This window comes from Cyprinodon tularosa, unplaced genomic scaffold (assembly GCF_016077235.1).
Source record: "Cyprinodon tularosa strain WSP-4 unplaced genomic scaffold, ASM1607723v1 ctg34, whole genome shotgun sequence".
In the NCBI taxonomy this organism is placed as follows: domain Eukaryota; kingdom Metazoa; phylum Chordata; class Actinopteri; order Cyprinodontiformes; family Cyprinodontidae; genus Cyprinodon; species Cyprinodon tularosa.
In genome coordinates, this window is record NW_024039052.1 from 118451 (window position 1) to 139386 (window position 20936).

A 20936-nucleotide genomic window follows, 5' to 3' on the forward strand; every position below is an offset into this window, starting at 1 on the left:
TACTAACAATAAGCACAGGGTAAATTAAAGTCTAATAAAAATGGGAAATGAGTTCTGTTTTACAGTAAATAATCAACAGACTCAGAAATGCATTAAAATATAGCAGTAGTGGGCCAAATGGTATAGCTCAGATAATGCCAGGAGGCCAGGGTATGAGGCAGGGCCCAGCAAGGACAAAGGGCCATAACACTTTATCCTAACAAGAGTTAAGACCTTTTTTCTCTCTCTATTTCATCAATAAATGAAGAACTTTTGTACCACTGTGGTCTTCTAGATGAAGATGAGTGAAAGATGGATGGAACAGCACCATGGCTGAAAGCAAACTTTTAGAGCCAGTTTTTTTTTCCTAATGAAGCAGCTGAAAAAATTTACCTCTCAAAACCCACCATTTAAAAGCATTTATAAATAATAACTAAGAATGCAAAAAAATTACACTCGTAAAATGATTACCAATATAAACATATTAGATATCGTTGGCAAACTTAGATTCTCCACAATTCAACCGCGTAGTTCATTTTATGGACATAGCGAGCACCAACGCACAATTATAGCAGCATGTCGAAATGTAGCATGACAAAGCAGCCACAAGAAGCACTTCTTTATTACTGCTGTTTAAAAAAGACCTATTATTTTCGAGAATAAAAAACAACAACTTTGAGTCTTGTTTGAACTGATGCAGCTTGGGCTTGATGCAGTTTGGGTGTAAGCACTGCTAATCCAGCTCCTTTGAGCTTTATTGAAATTTCTATATGCTGTGGTAAGAAAGTTTTGCATACTGTAGATGCTGTAGTCAGGGATGTGATCCTGCAGCCGTGTTTCAATAGCATTGCTGATATTGAAGTTGTGTCCTTGCTAGGGCTTTGAGTTCTTCTAAATAATTTCCTAAATACATTAATAAGGAACTTGAAACTCTTAAAGAAAACAGAACTTGAAAACAAAACTACAGAAGTTGTGGAAAGATAGGATTGTTAACCTCAGAGGTCATCTGACCCCTCATGGATGTCACTTGAAAGGCAGACTTTTTATATTCCTCTAAAGTCACTCTTTCAGTTTGCAATCACATCCTTTCTGGTGCAACAGTATTTGTGTAACCTAACAGGGAACTTGAAGTTACAAAAAAAATACTAGAGTTTTGTAATTGTAGAAAACCAATGTCACATGAATGTAACTCACATAGATATACAGCTGCATGATATGGACAGGCCTTTTGCATGTTTTCTAATCTCGCTTTGTCAGTATCTCTAAAGTTATTTTCTTATCTAAGTAATAAGTTGGTCAGAATGATGGCTTTTATTTAAAATATGTTCATTGATTCTGTTACATTGCCAACCTTCATGTGTGTTTGAAATAAATTTGTACAAAATGACAAGAAGAGATTTTAATTAGCCAGACATCTTTAATGTGTGCAGAGTTTGTGCTTTATGTAATAAACTTTGATTTGAGTTTACTAATACAGGAGGCTAAACAAATAAGATTGTGCATATTAATGGTTTGCATCAGCTCTTATGATTAAGATGCTTTAACAACACTTCCTCTTAAAACATACGTCTGATCCCAATTTCTCCTATTAATTAAACATTGTTCTATGCACTGCTCCTTAAGCAATATTTTTGCATTAAAAACCTCCCTAAAGATCAATTTTACACAGTGAACTTCAAGAATTGCTGCAAATAGTGGCCTCTAGTGGTCACTAAATTGTCATAACCAAAAAGGTGACCTGCCAATTTGTGTTTTGGGTTGCCAAACAAGGACAGCTTCAAAGATGACCTTATTTCCACGGCTGGATACAGTGGAGGATTACTCATGGGAGGGGTCTGTCTATTTTATAAAAACTCAATGCATCTTTTCATAAAGTCTGTAATTATCAACTCTTACATACACTGCTAATGAAAAAATAAGATTAAATAAAGAATGAAAGGTTTTTAAAAACGTGTCTCTCATTGATGGGCACAGAGGATTAATAATATTATGGGCCAACTTCTCTTCCAAAGACCTTGGAAACCTTGTTAGGATGTTAATGAAACAGACTCCTTGGAAGTGTAAAAAAAAATGCCATATTATACCAACAAACTGGTTATGAGCAATCCAAAGAAGATTATGGGATCATTAATCCCAAAAGAAAAACATACTCAAGGTTTTTAAGGCTTTTTATTCATGATAATGCTTTTTTTTATGTCAGATGAGAAACCATAGCGGAGATGGCCTGCAGTACCACCTTTCATCCACATACAACAGAGCACACCTCCCCAGGTAGTTCCATTGGATTTGACACCCTCATTCATGTGACACAGAAAGCCTCAGAAGACAAAAGAACATGATCATGACAGCTGCATCTGAATGGAGCCCCAGTGCTTAACAATGTGGTCACTTCCAACCAAGAACTAAGAACTGAAGATCTCTGGGATGGGTTGAAAAGTTTTTAGACGTACAGAAAGTCCAGCTGCTTTAACTGTCAAGATAAATAAACCCCTCCACCATGGTGATTGCTTTGCATGATGGAAGTAATTTACTTTAATATTCATAAAAGTAGGAGCATTTGTTCATTTAGTAGCACACAAGTAAAACTGAGAAGAAAAAAAACAACATAAACATTATTTAAGAAAAATAAAGTGATTTAAAGTGATTTAGTTTAACATCATACAAATACATATACAAAAATTTGACCTCTATCATAATCTCTAGCAATTTGCTTTTATCCACCCATTCATTGCTTTATACACCCAGAGCTGAAGCTGAATTCAATAAAATGTTGGATCATTTTTAAAAATATAATATACATAAATATATATGTTTTGCAAAAATAAAGTTCTTGTTTGTTTTTTTGCAAGTTTAACAAATATTTCCTGTGATCATTGATAAGCATCAACTGCTATCATCTTTGGGTTTTTTTTCCAAACAGCTGCTTTTCTCAACTCAAAGACATGCTTTAAAAGACAGCCACTAGAGGGCAACAGAGTAATTTCAAAAAGTAGGACAGGAGACCATCTGTGCAGACAGACTTTTAAGAATTGTAGTTCTCTTAATGCAATTATTAATTAAGGTATTTTTATCTTTTCTTTCCAAAAAGAAAACACAAATGGTTTAAGTTCACACAGTGTTATTTTCTCCTTGTTTTGCTGCATTAAGAGTTTCCTCCTGCCCCTGATCTGTCTTTATGTTGCCCTCCATCTGCTCATCAGGCTGGGAAGGCTCCTGTCCCTTCTGCAAAGCCCCAGCAGGTTTGTCTTGTTCTGCTCCTAGATCCACTCTGCTGTCTGGGTCACACTGCGTCACATCAGCCTCCATCTTTTCGCAGTCTTCTCCTATGTTTTCAGCTTCTTTTACAATAGCCAACTGCCCAGATTCAGCTTCCTCCTCCAGGTTCTCGAAGCCCTGGTCCTTGTCCCCATTTTCCTCTGGGCTGTCCAGTTCACATGGAGACAGCTCACTTGCAGGACTTCCTGCCTCCTCTCCGGCTGACCTTCTGTGCTGTCTTGTGGGAGGACGCCTCTTGAATGATAATCTTGCACGAGTCTGTTTGGACAAGGTGATTAAGAGCGACAAGGGTATTTTTAGAAGCAGTGTAGCACATAATTGATCCAGAACACACACAGTTTCAAAGTGTTTAATTTTCTAACCCTATTTTTTTTTCCCATTTAACCAATTTAATCTAGAGATACAGTCACCTGCAAAAAACTTCATACCTGTAGAACTTTTCCTAGTTTCAACAAAAATGTAGCAGGTATCATTTTAAAGCTAATGTTTTTTTTTCATTAATATTTTTAAGTCAAGTTACAAATAATTTGAAAAATATGGCATGTATTTTCTTTATGTATTCTTTTGCAAAACCAAAGTTCTTTGGAACCCCTAACTTCAAGTATTTTAGAGTGTGCATCTAAAATTTTGCAGATCTGGAGAAGATAATTTTTGCCCAACCTTCTTTCCGAATGATCTATAGCTTTGTCTGACTGGATGGATGGATGGATGGATGGATGGATGGATGGATGGATGGATGGATGGATGGATGGATGGATGGATGGATGGATGGAAACATATTTTCAAGAAAAGCCACACAAAAAAAATCTCACATTGATTGTGCTTGCATCGTTTCAGTCAGTAAGTTTTCTTTGATCTTAACCAAATTGTTGTGTGGTTAGTGAGAATGTTTAGGGATGTGGTCCTGCTGGAAGAGGAGCCTCCTCACCTTTCAAGAAATGCCCTGCAGCCTCTGTTTATTTTTCTAGTGCTGCCCTTATTTAGCTCACTGTCTCAAGTGAAGATAAGCAACAGCAAGGCAAGTTTTTTTGTATACCATAATTGATCATTTACACAATTGCGTATTTACAATATATATACTGTTTTTCTGGAGAGTAATAATCAATAAACAGCTCTTGACATTCACATATCCCTTAATGTAAAAATGTCCACAGATACACAGTATTTATATTGTAAAAACACTGTACAGTGCAATGCTTTATTTGTTTATTTTCCTTACTCTGTGTCACTTATTCTGTTAATTATATACACTTTTCTAAGGTGAAAATTGTGTGACCACTTTTGCCATAACCTTTTCCTGCTGTTGTAACACCACAATTTCCCCATTTTTGATAATAAAGTGGTTTTCTTTTCCATTAGATTCATTTCAGTACAAAAACAATTCAAAGTGCTTTACATGAATTTAAGAAATAACGCAGCACACATCTGCCCTTACAGTTCACATTGGGGCTTGTGTCATTCAGCCGATGACCAGTGTTGGTTTCCTGTTACACATTGGGTTTGTGACATCATTCGCTACACAGTAATTTCAAACTTTAAAGAGGACATGTTTTGATTTTATTCCTTTTTCTTTACACTCTTCAAAAAAGGCTGCTTTTTTTAAAGTGCATAACGTGAAAATATATCCTCCTACCAGAGCTGTTAGTTTCTGCAGCTGCCCCAGAGTAACCTAGCAAATGTAGCTAACTTGTCAGTATAGACAGGACTTGAACTCTGTACTTGTTTGAGCTGTTTGAGTAGTACGCTGTGGGATGTTTATATCATTTTACATTCTCATTTTGTTTTAAAATATTCTAAAATTGAATCCCTAACCTGTCAGTTGTTTGTTTATTAATGTTTTCTCGCCAATCACTTAACAGAAGAGCTGTTTTTATACTGTTTAGATCATACATAGTTGGGCTCTGTTTGCAAAGTTTACTTGATTTGTGAATGTGATTAGTTGCACTGGATTTTATTTAAGTTGAGTTTTATACTGAAAGAGTCTGAATGTATGACACACTTCCAATTTTTATTTTATAGATGTCATCTACATGTTAGAGGGGAAAGCTCTTGGAGTTTTAACATCAAGTTATTGTGAATCAACCAATCTACCATGATGTAGTTAAGAGAGCTTTGATATTAATGATTCCATTTATTACAAAGAAATTTCAATAATGTAGAAGCATATTATATCTCTTTTCTTCGATGTGCTTTAAATTTCTGAAAAACCTTTGCAAATTTTAAAATAAGTGTGTTTGAAAATGAGGAGGAACAATTAAAATTGAAATGTGCATCGTTCAAGTGACCGAGTTTAGCTTTTAGCGTGAGCATATGATGACAATTGTTTAGTTTCTTTATTTTAAAATGTATATTGTTGTTGGCAAAATACAACACCCTGCTATGAGTGCTTAGTTAATTTTGTCTATTTTTCATTCCCAAAAATAAAATATTGTTGTCATTTTCAGTTAACTATCTATCATTATTGTTTTTTTTCCTATGATTTCTGGCAACGTTCCAAATCTGATTACCGTTTGCGTGAGAACACCCTGCCAATGGGAACCAGAGACTCCAACTAGGCTAAGTGGATTATTTCTTCTACCCACCATCTTCCTGCAGCTTATCTCAGACATGCTTAAGCACAACATGCATGCCGGCTGGTGAGAAGCGCTTAGGTGAGGAAAATGTGCATGTGCCTTGCTGTGTCGTCATAGCCCACTCATCAAGCAATGTGAGTAGCTCTTAAAGGGGGACGTTGTGTGACAGCAGCTAATTTTTGTTCAATATTTGCTCAAAAAATATAGTTTGCAAGCAAAAAGAAAAGAAAGTCAATTTAAGAGGTAAGGACAGATCTTACTCTGATGCACAGTATACAACTTACCCTGATGCAATAAATCATAATGAAATATATATATGTATATATCGCTTAGGAGAATTGTGCAATAAACACATAGATCATTCTGTGGTGTCCATGTTAGATTAATCTGCAGAGCATTAATGGGTTTACCTTGTTAAAGCTTGGCAGTGGGGTGCCTTCAGGTGGGCTGTCAAAGCTAACAGGATCCTCTTCTTCACTGGACACATGTGACGGTCGCAGGGTGGGACTCAGAGGTGTGGAGGGCGTGGAGGGGGACAGCTGTGCTGGCTGCAGCTTCACGTCCGGACCCTTGGGTGAAGGCAGCAGAGCCGTGGGTGACAGAGCGAGGTTAGCCTAAAGAAAAGGGTGCAATAGTAACTCTTTGGCAACTGCATAGATAAACTGTGATTTTGTCACTTGGTGTTTAACTGGTAACTTAGACAATTAGAAAACCTTAAGGTTTAATTATTTAAACATAAATAAAGTAGGGTTTAGAATCAAATAAAAACAATATAAACAAATATAGAGTTGTAGTTCTCATTCCTCCCATCTTAATTCTTACAAAAAAATAAAAAGCTCAGCTAATTACTTTTCAAAAGCTACAAAATAGATTCGAAACAATGACTTGTCAGTTGCCCCAGGAGATAAGAGCAGGGTTCCCATCTCCAGCCCTTCAGATCTACTGCCCAGCAACTATAGCAGGCATCTCTTAGCCATCACACCTTGTTAAATTCCCTCATCAGGACATCATTCAGCTCTACAGAGGCTTCGTAACTATTCATTTAATTCAGGTGTGCTGGAGAAGGGATGCATCTAAAAGTTTTAGGACAGTGGCTCCTGGGGACTTGGGGCCCCCTGAGTTAAGATGGTGTCCTACCTCTACAGGAGAGAAGACGAAGAGAGAGAATCGGCAGCCCTTTTGTCCCATGGCTGCCCAACGTGGGAACTGAGGACTAAAGGTTCTAAAGTGACGAGTTCGAGGCTCACCAGAGCCTCAGTGGACTAAGATCCTATTAGGCCATTAATCTGAGCCGATTGTGGCATCAGGGAAGAAAAGCACCTCCTCTTCCTCCTCATAATGTTATAAGCTATCGCACCAGTGGGGGGCAGTCATTTTTCACACATCCTTCTTCCAACTCAGGACTGCTTTAACATGTAACTGCTGAGTGATATGATGTAGAATAATAAAAGCATCTAATGTTGTACCTGTAGTTTCTCAATGAGGGCGGAGTTCTTGGTCTTTAAGGTGTTGGGAGAGACAGTTTTCTGGGGGGGGGGGAAGCAAAAAAAAAAGTTTTTTTTTACTGTATTTTTTAAATAAAGATTAGATCTATAATTCCCTCTAAACAAAGTTAACCAACCTGAATAATAAAAATAGTTTAATAAGAAATTGATGTTTTCCATGCATACATGTATATTTTATGCAGTTTTCTTAAATAATAATAATATAGTACACCTAATGAAAGAGACTTTGGTTAACTTTGTTTTGCTTCAAATGAGCTTAATGTCTTAATTCTGCACAAATGATGAACAACAACCTTTATAACCTTCAAAACAACAATGATATCTTAAAAATCTTCTCTGTAACTGACAGGAAGCCAGATATATGGGGCTGCGAGTGGAGTGAAATGACCTTTACTGCTTCCAGTGCAATAAAGGTAATTTACTAGTTCCAGTTAACAGCTGCACAGCAGCATCCTGCACCAGCTGCTAACATCAATGGACAGCTAAATGAAGACTGAACGTTAGTACTGTTAAGACGAATGTCCTTTCAAAAAAAAGAGTTTTTTATTTTTATTAATTGGGACTTAGCCAAGGCCTGATAATTGAGAGTTTCTACTTTATTCTTTATTAGTTAGGCTACTTTAGATCTGTAGTTTAAGGCTTGTTTACTAGTACCAATAACCATAGACTCTGCATTTTATTGACAAATACCTTAAGCATTGCAAATGCTTATGGTTAGTGTCAATAAAATATATCTACAATAGATATTTTCAATATTTTCCAGATAATCACAACAAAAAGTATCTCTAATCATATAATTGGGCTTCACTATTGTACTTTTCCATGCAGAACTAAAAGACGCCGTTTGATCATTTGCGTTGATCGACAAATTTATTGTTGGCTAGGTGATTAAACAAACCCAAAAAAACCTTTCAACAGTGGAAACTCGTCACTCACATCTGTCACTTCCTTATCTTGGGTAGGATTTTGCAACTTTAGAGAACAGGGAGGTCTTCCTCGAAAAGGAAGCTGCAGGAAGAAACAAAAAGGAGAAAATCATATGTTAAAAGCAGGTGATGAGTCAAAATGTAGGAGGTGTTTCATTATTATTATTATTATTTTCATCATAATTTTTTTGTTTGTTCCTTATTAGACGGTTACCTCTTTATTTGAGTTGGGCGTTGGTAAAATGTGACCCTTTAACTTTCCAGCCAGTTCAGCCACGGATGGAGAATCCTTCTGGAAACAAAACAGAATGAAAAACAATTTAAAAGGATATTTCATGTGAGGCTTACAACTTTTAAACACTTGAAAGTTCTGCAACATAAGTGATGTTAGGTCTAATTTTTTAACTTCTTTGTTTTATATCCTTCATCCAATTGGGCCTTTTTGAAAGTAAGAGGCTTTCTTTAATTTTTTTCAGTAGATCACGGTGAGGGCTTCAGATGTGAGAAAGTTATTTTCCAGCATTAAGAAAAAATATATATAAAAAACCAAAACAAAAGAAATATCCATATCATCTTTACCAGAGTAGGATTAAAACTTTTGACCTGCAAACCAAAGCCAAGCCCTGAATCATTGTGAAAAGCAGGACCAGTGCTAATGAGTTGTCCCCAGAATCAGACAGATATGAAAAGCTTTTGCAAAGAGCACCATACTTGTTATTTTCCCATTGAGCTCTACAGGTTATGTGTCATATCAAACTTGGAAAAACATCATATCAACTATCCTTCATTCATAAAGAGCAAACATTGTAAAAAACATGCATAGACTTTTAGATCCATTGCATAATTATTTTATTAATCAAACACAAGTTTGTTAGTTATTCTTTTTAGCAGAAAAGTACTACATAACATGACTATTCGTTTTCCTTAAACATTTTGCTGTGTTAAAATAGAAACAAAATCCCAGAAGTGTCCCTGAGAGGTAATTGTTTTACTTAATGAAAGAACATAACAGATCCCTTTTCTGCACTGAATTCACAGAAAACTTCAGAACAACGCTGATATTCTCCAAAAAAAGATGTTTCACTTCTCCTCCTTTAAAGAAAGCAGACGACTTAAGAATACAGACATGAGGAAGAAAGAATTCTAGCAACAGTTTGGGCGCCGTCCTGGGAGGAACTCAGTTGAAGAGCGACAGGAATTGAGCCCTTCACCCTGCAGCTGGTCAGCATCATGCTGCAGCCTGTGACAGCAGGGATCTGTGTTTGCGGCTTCAAGCTGATCGACCTCTTCGTTTTCTTTGTCTCCTGCTTTTCCCAAGCTGATTTCCTCCACACTTCCTTTTCAGAGCCAGTAACTCGGCGTCAGAATGGAATGCAATCAAATTTAAGCTTTAAAAACCATCTGCGTGTTTTTACTTTTTTTATATTGTGTTTAAACTGAATGCATTTTAAGTTTCTATTTAAACTGCTCCAAGCTTTTGGAAATTCACGTGCATCATAATGTCAAATGATTTGCATCTTGCTTGCGAAGGCCTCTCTCTTTCCCTTTGTAGCTTTTACACTACATCACATTTCCATTACTTTTAGACATCATTAAGAAACTTGTGCCCGTCTGCTCACAGCTGCCAGTTCTGTCGTGTTTCCTGAATGGGCATTTCCAGTCCGTCATTCCCTTCACCTTCTCTCTGCACACTTTGGAGCAGCAGCCATGAAAACATGGGTCTCCCATGCGTCACATACCACATCTTGATCATTTTTTCCCCTTTCCTCTCTTATTCTCAACATGACCTCACCGCCTACCTCCCTCCACCCAAACACAGAACCTGTAGTGCGTCTGCTTTGTTTTGTCCCGCTCCAAATCCAAACCCTTTTCCTCAACTCTCCTGCCTCCTGTTTGATAAGCAGTAATTACCACTGCCCCCACCCCATTATTTTGCAAGCTACGATTGTTAACTCTTTCCGCATTGTGAGAAAACCCAAATCACAACTTTACAGGCAAAGGAAGTATGGCTCTTTGTTTTAGTGGTCCTTGAGATGTTTCGGGTGAAAACATGTTTTGTCATTTGGAAAATGTGTAGATTACAGAATGTTAAAATGGCCCAAAAGGGGTGTGAAAAGTTTAAATTACTCACACCATGTCCAATCTGATTGAACTTGAGTTATTTTGCAAAAAAAGTTGAGAAAACATTTTGGTCTCTAACATACAAGGCTGATAGAGAAATGTCACAAAGATTTGCAGCTACAAATAATTTTTACCTTAATAATTATGCATTGCTTTGTATTGGTGAATGGTGAATAATTACTTCTATCACTTGCTGCAAAGTATAGCATATTCCCCACTATATTAAACAAAAACCAATACTGCATGTGTTCTTCTGATATCAGATAATCCCCTAGACCCTAATTGAAATGCTCTAGTTCTATTGGGACAGGTAATTTCTAAATTTCTGACTTATTTTTTTGATCGTATAATTTAGCTGTTGAGGCTTCACTCTAACAAAAAACTGCCCCTCAGGAGCCCAGTAGAATTTAACTGAAATGCAAAAAGATTTAGTGGGCTAAGCCATCCTTTGAGCAGCTGTATTGACCAGTACGGAAGCCTTGAAAGGCAGGACTAGAAAAAAATATATATTCTGGAAAAGAAAAGTTTTAGGTTTTTGTTTTTGTTTATTTTCTGACCTGTAAGTCAAGAGAAAAAATAAAATCTGGAAAAGAAAAGTTTGAAGTTTTTTTTTTTCTCCTTGTTTTTTTTTCTGCCCTGAAAGGCAAGTAAAAAAAAAAAAAAATCATATTTGATTTTTACATCTTATTTTTGCAAAGTAAAATAAGATGCAAATACGGTACAACAACTGTGTATTTATTGGCCATGGCATTTGGTTATCATAACAACCTTGTAGTTTTATGAGCAATTGTGAATTATTTGCAGGGTCGATCCAGCATATTTGCAGGAAAACATCATAACTGCTCTTTCTTTGCATCAAGAAAATATTTCCCAGATAACCTTAGACTTGCTGTCAGTCAATGCTTATCATAAGTTAATTTAAATGAGACATGGGTTTAAGAAACGATGTGGCAACAATTTAAAAATGAATCATTCAATACATATATTTATTTATGCATTTATTTAAACAAAACTTTCAAACTTTTTTTTTCCAGATTGTTTCTCTCTCTTGACTTTCAGGCCTCCATAGACCTGTAACTATTGGCAAAGAAACAAACAAATTGAATATTCATGTTTCTCCTAATCAGTACTAATCATTTATTAACAAATAAAGAAAGGCAATGCACTCGCTTTCTGAAAAGTTAGAACAAAAGGTTTCATTCCAAGTGTTAGCTTATTATTAATAGTAATGTGAATATGTTCATAGCAATTTATGGTTATCTATCTTAAAATCCTACAATCTCTCAAGCCCCCTTTGAGTAAGCATCAGTACATTTCTTTCTATGTGATGAGAAAACAGTAACTCAACTTTGATCTGTCCACAATCAGTTTCATATAAACCAAATAGTTGTCTAAATTAAAAACATGAGGATAAATATACTTCTAAAAACTGCAAGGTTCAAATTGTACACTTTGTCCTTTATGTCATTCAAAACATACATTTTGCTGCATTCATGAACAATGTCTCTCACTATCACTGAGAAGACAAAGTCAAAGTTATAGGAATAAGCCAAATATGGAAATCAAGACTTGCTTATCAGTAAAGCACATGTTTCATTTAGCTGGGACCCCAAGCTTGACTGAGAAAGAGTGGGAAACTATGCTTCTGTACAAGAGAGATCAGCTCAGACTATTTTTGGGGATCAATGCCTGGGAAAAAGCCATAGAGCTGCTCAAACAGCTCTGCTCTATAACCCCTCTCCTCCTTCGAGAGTGTCCCTGGAAATGTTAGACCACATCAGAAGCATGCCAGAACCCAACATATGGAACAGTTAGCATGTCTAAACAAGAAGACGCTCAAAAAGGACTTGTTCAGCCATGCATGTCAAGTTTTATTCAAATAATCGGACAGGTGAAGTCATGACCTTTCTGAACATCAATGGAGTTATAAACAGTTTCGGAATTTTAAACGTCACCCTGAACCCATTATCCCGACGGGAAATGGTAGTGGCACCGACATGCTGTGGGGAGGCTTTTTATTTCAAATGAATAGAAGTTATTCAGAGTTGATGGGAGATGAATGGAGCTAAATATGCGGTAATACTGCAAGAAAACGAATGACCAAAGACTTAAGACGTCCTTTCAGTGAGACAGCAACTCTAAAGCTCAGGCCCATACTTACTGAGCTATGTTAGAAATAAAAATTGGCAAATATTTCAGTCTCTGTATTTTCAACATACCCCCCCCAAAAAAACGTAAAAATAGAACTGCATCAAAAGGATACATAATACAAATACATCCTGCACTGTAAACAATGATGTTCACTAACGGAATTTAAAATCATGTAGAATCAATGCTACACTTATTAACTTACACTCATAAATAATAAACTTACTTTATAATGGCCATTGTTTATATAGTAAAAATATTAAGCTAGGTCTTGATAGATTAGGAAAACAAACTTTTTGTTTAATTATTGGGTCTTTGTCATGGGTGAGATCATGAATATCATTTCCAAAAATATTATTCATATTTTACATAATCTTCAATTAAATGCAACATTTTTTGTAAGAACAATATTTTTGGTTTGGCTCTCAAATCACTAAAATTATATTCAAATATTTTAAGAAGTGAGTTCTGAGAAAGTCATGGGGGGATGTGCTACCCCTGTGAAATATACTTTAGGCTGCACTATGAACAGTTTAAGGATCAACAACCATTACCTGACCTGGGCTGCTGAGTGCTATCTGTAGACCAAAACAAGATGTGCAACACTATACGCCTTTAATTATGCATATTTACCACATTACCTTTTGGAGGAACATGTTTTGTAAAGAGGCGTTCAGTGGCGCAGTGGGTAGAACTGCTGCCTTGCAGCAAGAAGGTTCTGGGTTTGATACCTGGCCTGTGGTCTTTCTGCATGGTGTTTGCATGTTCTCCCACAGCATGCATGGTTTCTCTCCGGGTACTCCGGCTTCCCACAGTCCAAAAACATGACTGTTAGGTTAATTGACTTGTCTAAACACATCCTTAGGTGTGAGGGTGTGCGTGAATGGTTGTTTGTCTCTGTGTTGCCCTGCGATGGACTGGCGACCTGCCCAGGGTGTACCCCGCCTCTTGCCCATTGGCTGCTGGAGATAGGCACCAGCACACGGGACAAGCGTGTCAGATAATGGATGGATGTTTTGAAAAGAATTAGCTAATTTTATAATGCTCTTAGCAAAAAAGCATTGATGTTCTCTCTACCATTTTTGCTCCTACACTTATTTTTACAGGCAGGGAGGGGTTTAGCTCTGAGTAACAGCTACTGACATGGACATACGGCTGGTAAACAGAAGCCTGGAGAACAAGACAGAAACTTGGTATCTGACATCACATCATGTTCCACCAAAAAGATAATTTTACTTATTTACATTAATATTTTGTTTTTCTTTCTGGCTAGAATCATGAATTATTTATTGCTTATTCCCCATTTGGAGCAGCCTATCATGACTGTGTTTCAGAGGATAGAAAAAGAAAGTAGTGTCCAGATTTTCACTGTTAGAGAGGAATACTGATGCCTATTTTCAAATGCCTCCGGTCATTATCTGAGATCAGAACTTTTCTAGTTTCATATACCCACAGTAAATATTCGATGATGCGCACCACGAGTATCTGTAAAAGAAGAAGATCCAGATTGACCACACAAAGCTTACTTTCTTTTCTTAATGCGTTTCCCCTTCTCAGAGGCATGAGAGAAGAAGCACATGGTATCAGACTCAGCAGTCATTATGACATCACTAAAAAATCTATCATAAGCCCAATTGAATGTTTAAGAACATAAATGCTTCTCCAAAAATAATTTCCTCTGTAAATCTCTTAAAGTTGAGATGAAATAAAGCAAATAATTGATTAGTAAGATCTTGTCCTGTTAAAACACAGAGCGTTATGGTTTCATATTCTCTCTGCAGCTTCAGCTTTCTTAAGTCAGCAAGTTTAGCCGTAAGGAAACCAACGGAGAGAGCAGCTCCGTTTGGCCTGAACACTTGTCCGGAGAAAGCAGCTCATTCTAACGCTTGCGGCTGTTCCAGGAAAACATGAGGTGTTTTTGAACCAGACCTCATGTGAATTTCTCTCTGTTCCACAGCTCTTACATTGGCAAACATGTTGCTTTTCACTAACAATATAGTCCTTCACCAGCGGATGAGCTAAACTCATCCATGGGTGGTTGTTGCCTCGAGGTAAAAGGGAGGTGCTGCTGACACAGTCTGGAGCTGCATACTGATCAAATGAACCAAATAAAGAGAAGAATGAAAAACTATTAAAATCTAACAGAAATAAAGAGGTTGGTTTAGTTTGGACTGAAAAACTCTATTATAGCTACAAGCTAAAACCTGATTTTCTTATTACTTTTCTAAAATTCAGACGATTAAATAGCTTTTGCTAAAGTCAAAATGATGATATGATGGTTTCGTAAGCTTTAGATGGGATCATTAAAAACATTAAATTAAGCTGAGATGTGATGTATTCAAGGCAACACTTCCAGCCCAGTGATCCGTGACCAAAAGAAGTTGATAAACCTGCCAAATTTTAATCATTAATATGACACTGACTTCTACAAACTAAACAACATATTGGACTAGGACCTGGCCTATTTTCAAATGAATCTTATCGGTAATTGAGATCAGAAAAAACAGTTTAATTTCTGAGCACCAGGAGTATCTTGATTCCAGACTGTGGCGCTCTTTACCATAACGCTCTTTGCTGCATTTTTAAAGGAAGGAATTGAGCATGTCAGCGTGAGAATACCATCCAAACTATGAAGTATGGGAGTGGCAGCATCATGCTGGGTGCTTGTTTTGTTGCAGGAGTCACTGGTTCATTTCACAAAATGAATGGCATCATGAGAAAAGAACATTATGTGAAAACAGTCCAAGGAACAACCTAAGACAGAAATTTAAGGCCTGGGAGCTATAGGGTAATGAAATATGAGTCAAAACATATCAAAAGATTAGTCTAAAACTGAGTCATGGACAAAAAGATAATGTTTAGAATGACCCTGATCCAGGTCCCCGACAAACCAGACTACATCTGTCAGAAGAAATGTGTCTGTATTCCATTAAAGTATTGGGAAAAGCCCATTAAAGAATTATTGAAACATTTGTTATATAGTTTAAAAGAGATTTCTACCAAACACTAAGAAGGTTTATGCAAACCTTTGAATCTCAAGAAAGAAAAAAGAACAAAACAAAAACAGAAACAGACACAATGTAATCTGATAACCCAACACAGCCTGAAAAAAGTAGGTTAAAGTCTTTTAATACCGTGCAGCTTTCCAACCGTGTCAGACACAATATCTTAATTGATTGCATCTTGCATGGTATTTACACATAAGGGACATTTGACTTGTAAACTGGTTTACCAATAATTGTTTTGTTATCTTAAAAGTGGAGATGGACAAGTTAAGACAAGTTAAAACCCATACAAAGGAGAAGCTGTTATCCAATGTATGCAATAGCGTGATAAAGGCTGAGAACTGCATACCGATATCATAGTACAGGAATGCCGATTGTCAGTGCTCGAGGGCCGCTGTCCTGCAGGTTTTAGAGGTTTCTCTGCTTTAGCACAGCTAATTCTGATGGGTTCAGTTCAGCAAAAGCATTTTAATTAGCTATCAATGAAAATAAGGTGTGCTGGAGCAGGGAAACCTTTATAACCTGCAGGAAAGCGGCCCTCGAGGACTGACTTTTGGCATGCCTGCAGTCAAACTGCGGACATGCCTCAATCCTTTAGACTACAATGACCAAAAATTTCTTTTTGCACACATACAAAATGTGATAAATGAGAAATACAACAAACATTATTATTACTTGAAACTAGGAGAAGGGTTTTGCCATAATACAAGTGTTGAATATGACCAGTGAGAGAAATGGTATTTGCAAACATGTAGCAGCCTGCAGCACTTATCTCTGCCACTCCTTTCTTCCAAAAAAGGAAGGAGAATGGCCAGATGCCAAAATTAGAAAAGGGCGGTGCAAGTTGACGGGTTAACTGCTCTGTAGGGAGATGTGAAAGTCAGTTATGTTCTCAAGATGAAGTCCCATTTAGCTGTTTTAACTTCCTCCAACATGTCCAACAATATTTAAGGATTCTTTCTGACAAAAGTAGCCCATCTAATCATTCCATTGGTAGAAGCCGATTTCCACCTAGTCATGGTGATTTTGATGGATAATGTTCATAACGTCTATCTTTAAAACAACATGTGAGTTTCAGTGCTGCAGCAGCATGGGTGTTTTTTCTGCTTATCTAGTCTGTAGTGCGTAACCCACCTCTGGTATCTCTCTGTCCCACATGCTGCTCCAACTCCTTACCCATACACATTGAATCTTCTGCACATTTTCTGCTTTCAAAATCTACACCATCTTCTTTTAGTGTTGGGCATGTAAGTAGTAAAACACCTTGATGCAATCAATTACGGTTAGATCCTTTGAGGAAAAACAATCTTTTTTTCTCATGCCACGGAACTGTGTATCTGTCTAAAGTCACGATATGCAGACGACAACCAGTAAAGCAGGACTAAAGTGTTTAACAAAGCAGACAGAAAGCTATTCAGGTTAACACCCTGTTATCTCCTGGGAAAGGGCATGAGAAATACTGCAGAGGAAACACAAAAGGAAAAAGCTGTTCTGTAATTGTGTCCTTTGGGACAAATTTCAGACCTTCCATTAGGACAGAATGCAGTCAAGTTGTGTGAACAGAAGACATTACATATCCTCGGAGAAAACAACACCGTCATATGACATCCTACACGACTTGCACATCTTTTTCAAATGAAAGCGGTGAAATCGCGAGACAGTTTATCTTAATGTGGGATTTGCACAGAGATTGAATCATTTCAAGCTCTTAAGTCATTGCGACTGAAGAGAATCTGCTTGATCACGTCCAATCCACTGCGCCTCACTACCTGTTAGGTGTCTTGCTTCGTCTTTCCAATGTTAACAGAGAAGCTCTGCACTGAATTACTCCAACATACAGTCTCTTTAAACATTGCAATGCTCTAGTGATTAAGAGCATACAATTATAGTGAGAACAGCTGTGAGTACCAGTTTATAACCGTACTGTGAAACTATTCGAATGACGTAGTGCTGCAAAGCAAAAAACAAGAGAGGGAAAAACTAACTAATTAGCAGTCTGACTGGCTCTGGCTCTTATACATTGACTTTACTATGCATTACATAATAAATGTGCTCACCAGATGGTTGGCAAAGTTAGCCCAAAATACTCCCTGCTATACTTGTGGTGTTGTGTTTCCATCAAAGGAAAAGCACCACAGCACAGAGCCCAGCCCCAGGTGCACACCGAAAACTCCCATTTATTTCCAGTTGTTTTAAATCAACATTTCTGCAGAAAAAGACACATAACAGAACGTCCATGAGGTATTCTTCCATTAAAGGTTGGCAGTGCTGGTAGGTGTCGGATTTAATAAACATGGACTACTCTGACAAGAAGTTGGAAAAACATTTCTAAATCCTCCATGCAGAACATGAATCCTGTTCATAATAACAGACACTCTGATTGGATGACTAATTCTGTTCTATGACTGTGGCCAGCTCATCATTGGCTGTTTCCAGTTCATTTAAGCATTTAAAAGTAATTTCAAACATAAGTAAAACTTAGTTTCTTATGTTTCAAACCAGCTTAAATCCAGTTTTAAAGCACAAACATGAAGTAACAAACTATTCCAAAAGTAATATTTAAATATACATTTCTGACAGAGATGGGGGCGTTGCAATTTGAGAGGAAGGCAGAACTTTTAAAAGCATTGTAATGTGATAAACCAGGAAGATCCATATTAGCTGGGTTGTAAGACAACATTGGCATTAAATGTTCATTAGGTTTTGGTGTTTTTTTTTTTTATTTCTGAACACTTTGAACACATCAGCATCCTGTGATAATTTGTGTATCTTGGGATAACTTTAACTCCAGGCGATGGCCCGTCAGAGCTCACCTTTCTCTCCAGTTTAATTGTTATTTGTTAGGTTCACAGGTGGCAGTCGGCGGACGACAGCAACATTTTTTCTGTCTAGGTCTGGAATTTCATGTCTTCTGCTTATAAGGGTTTATGCGTCCATGCCATAATCAGAAGATCAAAGAACCATTCTTATCCTAATCAGCACATCTTAAGTAAAGAGTTGCATGAGTGCAATTGACGTCTGTCATCATTGTTCTGGCCTGACAGCCTGGGAACTTGAAGATTAATTCAGTTGCCTACACAGTCTTTGAAAATTCACTAGTTTCGATTTTAACCCAACACCTTCTTCACATTAAATAAGGACTTGTAATGTAAATAAAATAGACCTAAACAGCTCTTAGTTGAATTGAAATGAATTTGATTTGATGTAATGAATTTTGAAGATGTGGAAACATTGAATTTTTACTTCTGCCTATTAGTTTCCAGATGTCTTAATTAAAATGTATTTGGACAATGTCACTTCTTTCATTTGTTTTTGCATTTGAAATGAAGACACACTTTACTGTAATTATGCCTAAGTCAGATACAATGTGGTGCTTATTTTATGATATGGAAGGATGGGTTTCAAGATTTTTCCGAAAAGGAAATGTGAACTGTGAAGTCTGCACTACTTTTCAGACCTTCAGACTTCTGAAGTGAAATCCAGTTACCCTGAAAACCTTGAAAGGTCACCTTCTTTGTAAATATGGTTCATCACGGGTCATGGGAGACAGTATGATAAAAGGTAACTAAAACTTCCAAAGACTGTCCACTTAAACTAAAAAGACGGGCATGAAGAAATCCATTATTTACACCAAACATGTAGAAGAGAGTGCTTTCCCTCTAGTTGGATGACACTAAAATCTCACTCTTGGCTGTTTTTTAAAAAGCGGAAAAGCTCATGCTTCACAATCCCTTGATGAAACATGGTGGGGGCAGCATCATGCTGCGGGGATCAGAGTAGATCAGAAGATGGATAGAGTTAAATAAAGGGCAAATTCTGTGGAGGCAAAAAGAGACAGGAGACTATTTTGAAGGTTTACCCTCTAGCAGTAAAACAAACCTTAACATACAGCCAGAGGTACAGTGGAATAGATTAGATCAAAGCAGATCAAATAAACAACTCTTTTAAAATCTCACAGATACAAAGTGATTGTATGTATTGCAAATATCCAAGAGCAGCTGCACCTTCAGTTTTGTCCTTTGAGTGACACAGCTGGGACATAGCTAACATGTAATATAGGCGGAAAAGTAAATGCACCGCCATGCAAAAGCTATAGATATGAATATTTATTAAAAGGTGATGAGGAAAGTGTGTTTACATCAATAAGCTGGTAAAACAACTGAGGATCTTGTTTCATTCTAACCAAAAGATTCAGGTCTCCGGCGTTTAGCTTTGATTCGTGCAGCTTCATCAGAAAACGCAGCCATGATCTGCTTCTACATGTAGTTCAGACTCCAAGGAGGAATCTAAATAAAGCCTTAGCCCCAGATTGAGTGGTTTTTGCTACAAGATGTGGGAGCAGTTTCAAAGATTACTTCCGTGCTTCCTAAAGTGCTGTGGAGGAAAGAAAATGGGTGTTTCTCTTCCTACTTTTCAAGTTGCATTAAATTCTTGCGAGTGGTTTTAAAAGTCTGAGGGAGGCTCCCGAAAACTAGGAGTAAGCTTTACATTTCCTCTTTTCTAACGCAAAAAAAAAAAAAAAAAGCACACACACAGAAAACAGCCTTCTGTTTCATCTTGGGCCTTCAGGGGAAGGTGGGAGGCTGTATAGCTCTCCATATTTTGAGGGATTCATAGGAGATGCTCTGTCATCTTCTTTTACTTCCACCATTGGTTACAAGTTACGACATTAGTCTGAAACTCTTCTGTCTCAAGGTTATTTCATATTTCACTATTATATCTCACTATTCATATGAAGCCAAAATCAAAGTTATGGAGATCAAACATGATTTAATATAAAAAAGAAAAGAAAAAAAAAAACAGCACACCAGCATTTTTTTATATTTTAACTTCCCCCTTTAACGTCCTATAATTTTTTTTGTCTTTTTTTTTTACTTTATTCTATTCATTATTGTTGTTATTATTCTAATTTGACTATACTTCAATGTAAAAAAACATCTGGTTATGAAGAGCAGGCTGCCACAGAGATTTAAATAGTTTCTACCTCCATCCTGGGAATGAGCCAGGGATTGTCCCCTCCTGATGTCTCCCCCTCCGCCTCGGTCTTTAGGAGCAAACTGCGCACGTCTAGGGAGGAAAGTGAGGAGAAGCAGAGAACAGCAGCTCTGTGTTTATATCTGGAGCCAAATCAGCCTCATGGACTGAGGGGAGGGGCCCATTTCAGTCCCTCTTCTACTCCCTTCAAATTAAAAGCTCCTTCTTTACTGTTATTATTACTAGTTCAAACTAAAACAGAAACCAGCCAATAAAGCTAATTATTTCTGAATAGATTTATTATTTCTAATTAGAAATCATGAAAGGATAACAGTTATGAAAAGACATGAGGATTAGAATGATTTGTAGGAATCATTATGATGCCCAACCTCAGAAAGAGTTGCAGAGATTGAATCATGACTGCCAATG

At 37.1% G+C, this 20936-nt stretch overlaps 1 protein-coding gene across 2 annotated transcripts; it reads right to left on the bottom strand.

Annotated features, from left to right (window-relative positions):
- Nucleotides 1-2129: 2129 nt before the first annotated feature.
- Nucleotides 2130-20667, bottom strand: zgc:153184 (uncharacterized protein LOC751652 homolog). Of its 2 annotated transcripts, XM_038294395.1 has the most exons (6): nucleotides 20518-20667; nucleotides 8474-8551; nucleotides 8270-8341; nucleotides 7295-7354; nucleotides 6239-6442; nucleotides 2130-3513 (listed from the first exon to the last, which is right to left on the bottom strand). In XM_038294395.1, exons 1-6 carry the CDS (start codon nucleotides 20521-20523, stop codon nucleotides 3088-3090), a joined length of 846 nt encoding a protein of 281 aa, XP_038150323.1. In that variant the 5' UTR covers nucleotides 20524-20667; the 3' UTR covers nucleotides 2130-3087. The 2 variants fall into 2 exon arrangements, with proteins under 2 accessions (XP_038150323.1, XP_038150324.1); XM_038294396.1 differs by lacking the exons at nucleotides 7295-7354; nucleotides 8270-8341; nucleotides 8474-8551; nucleotides 20518-20667 and adding an exon at nucleotides 6966-7222.
- Nucleotides 20668-20936: the final 269 nt, after the last annotated feature.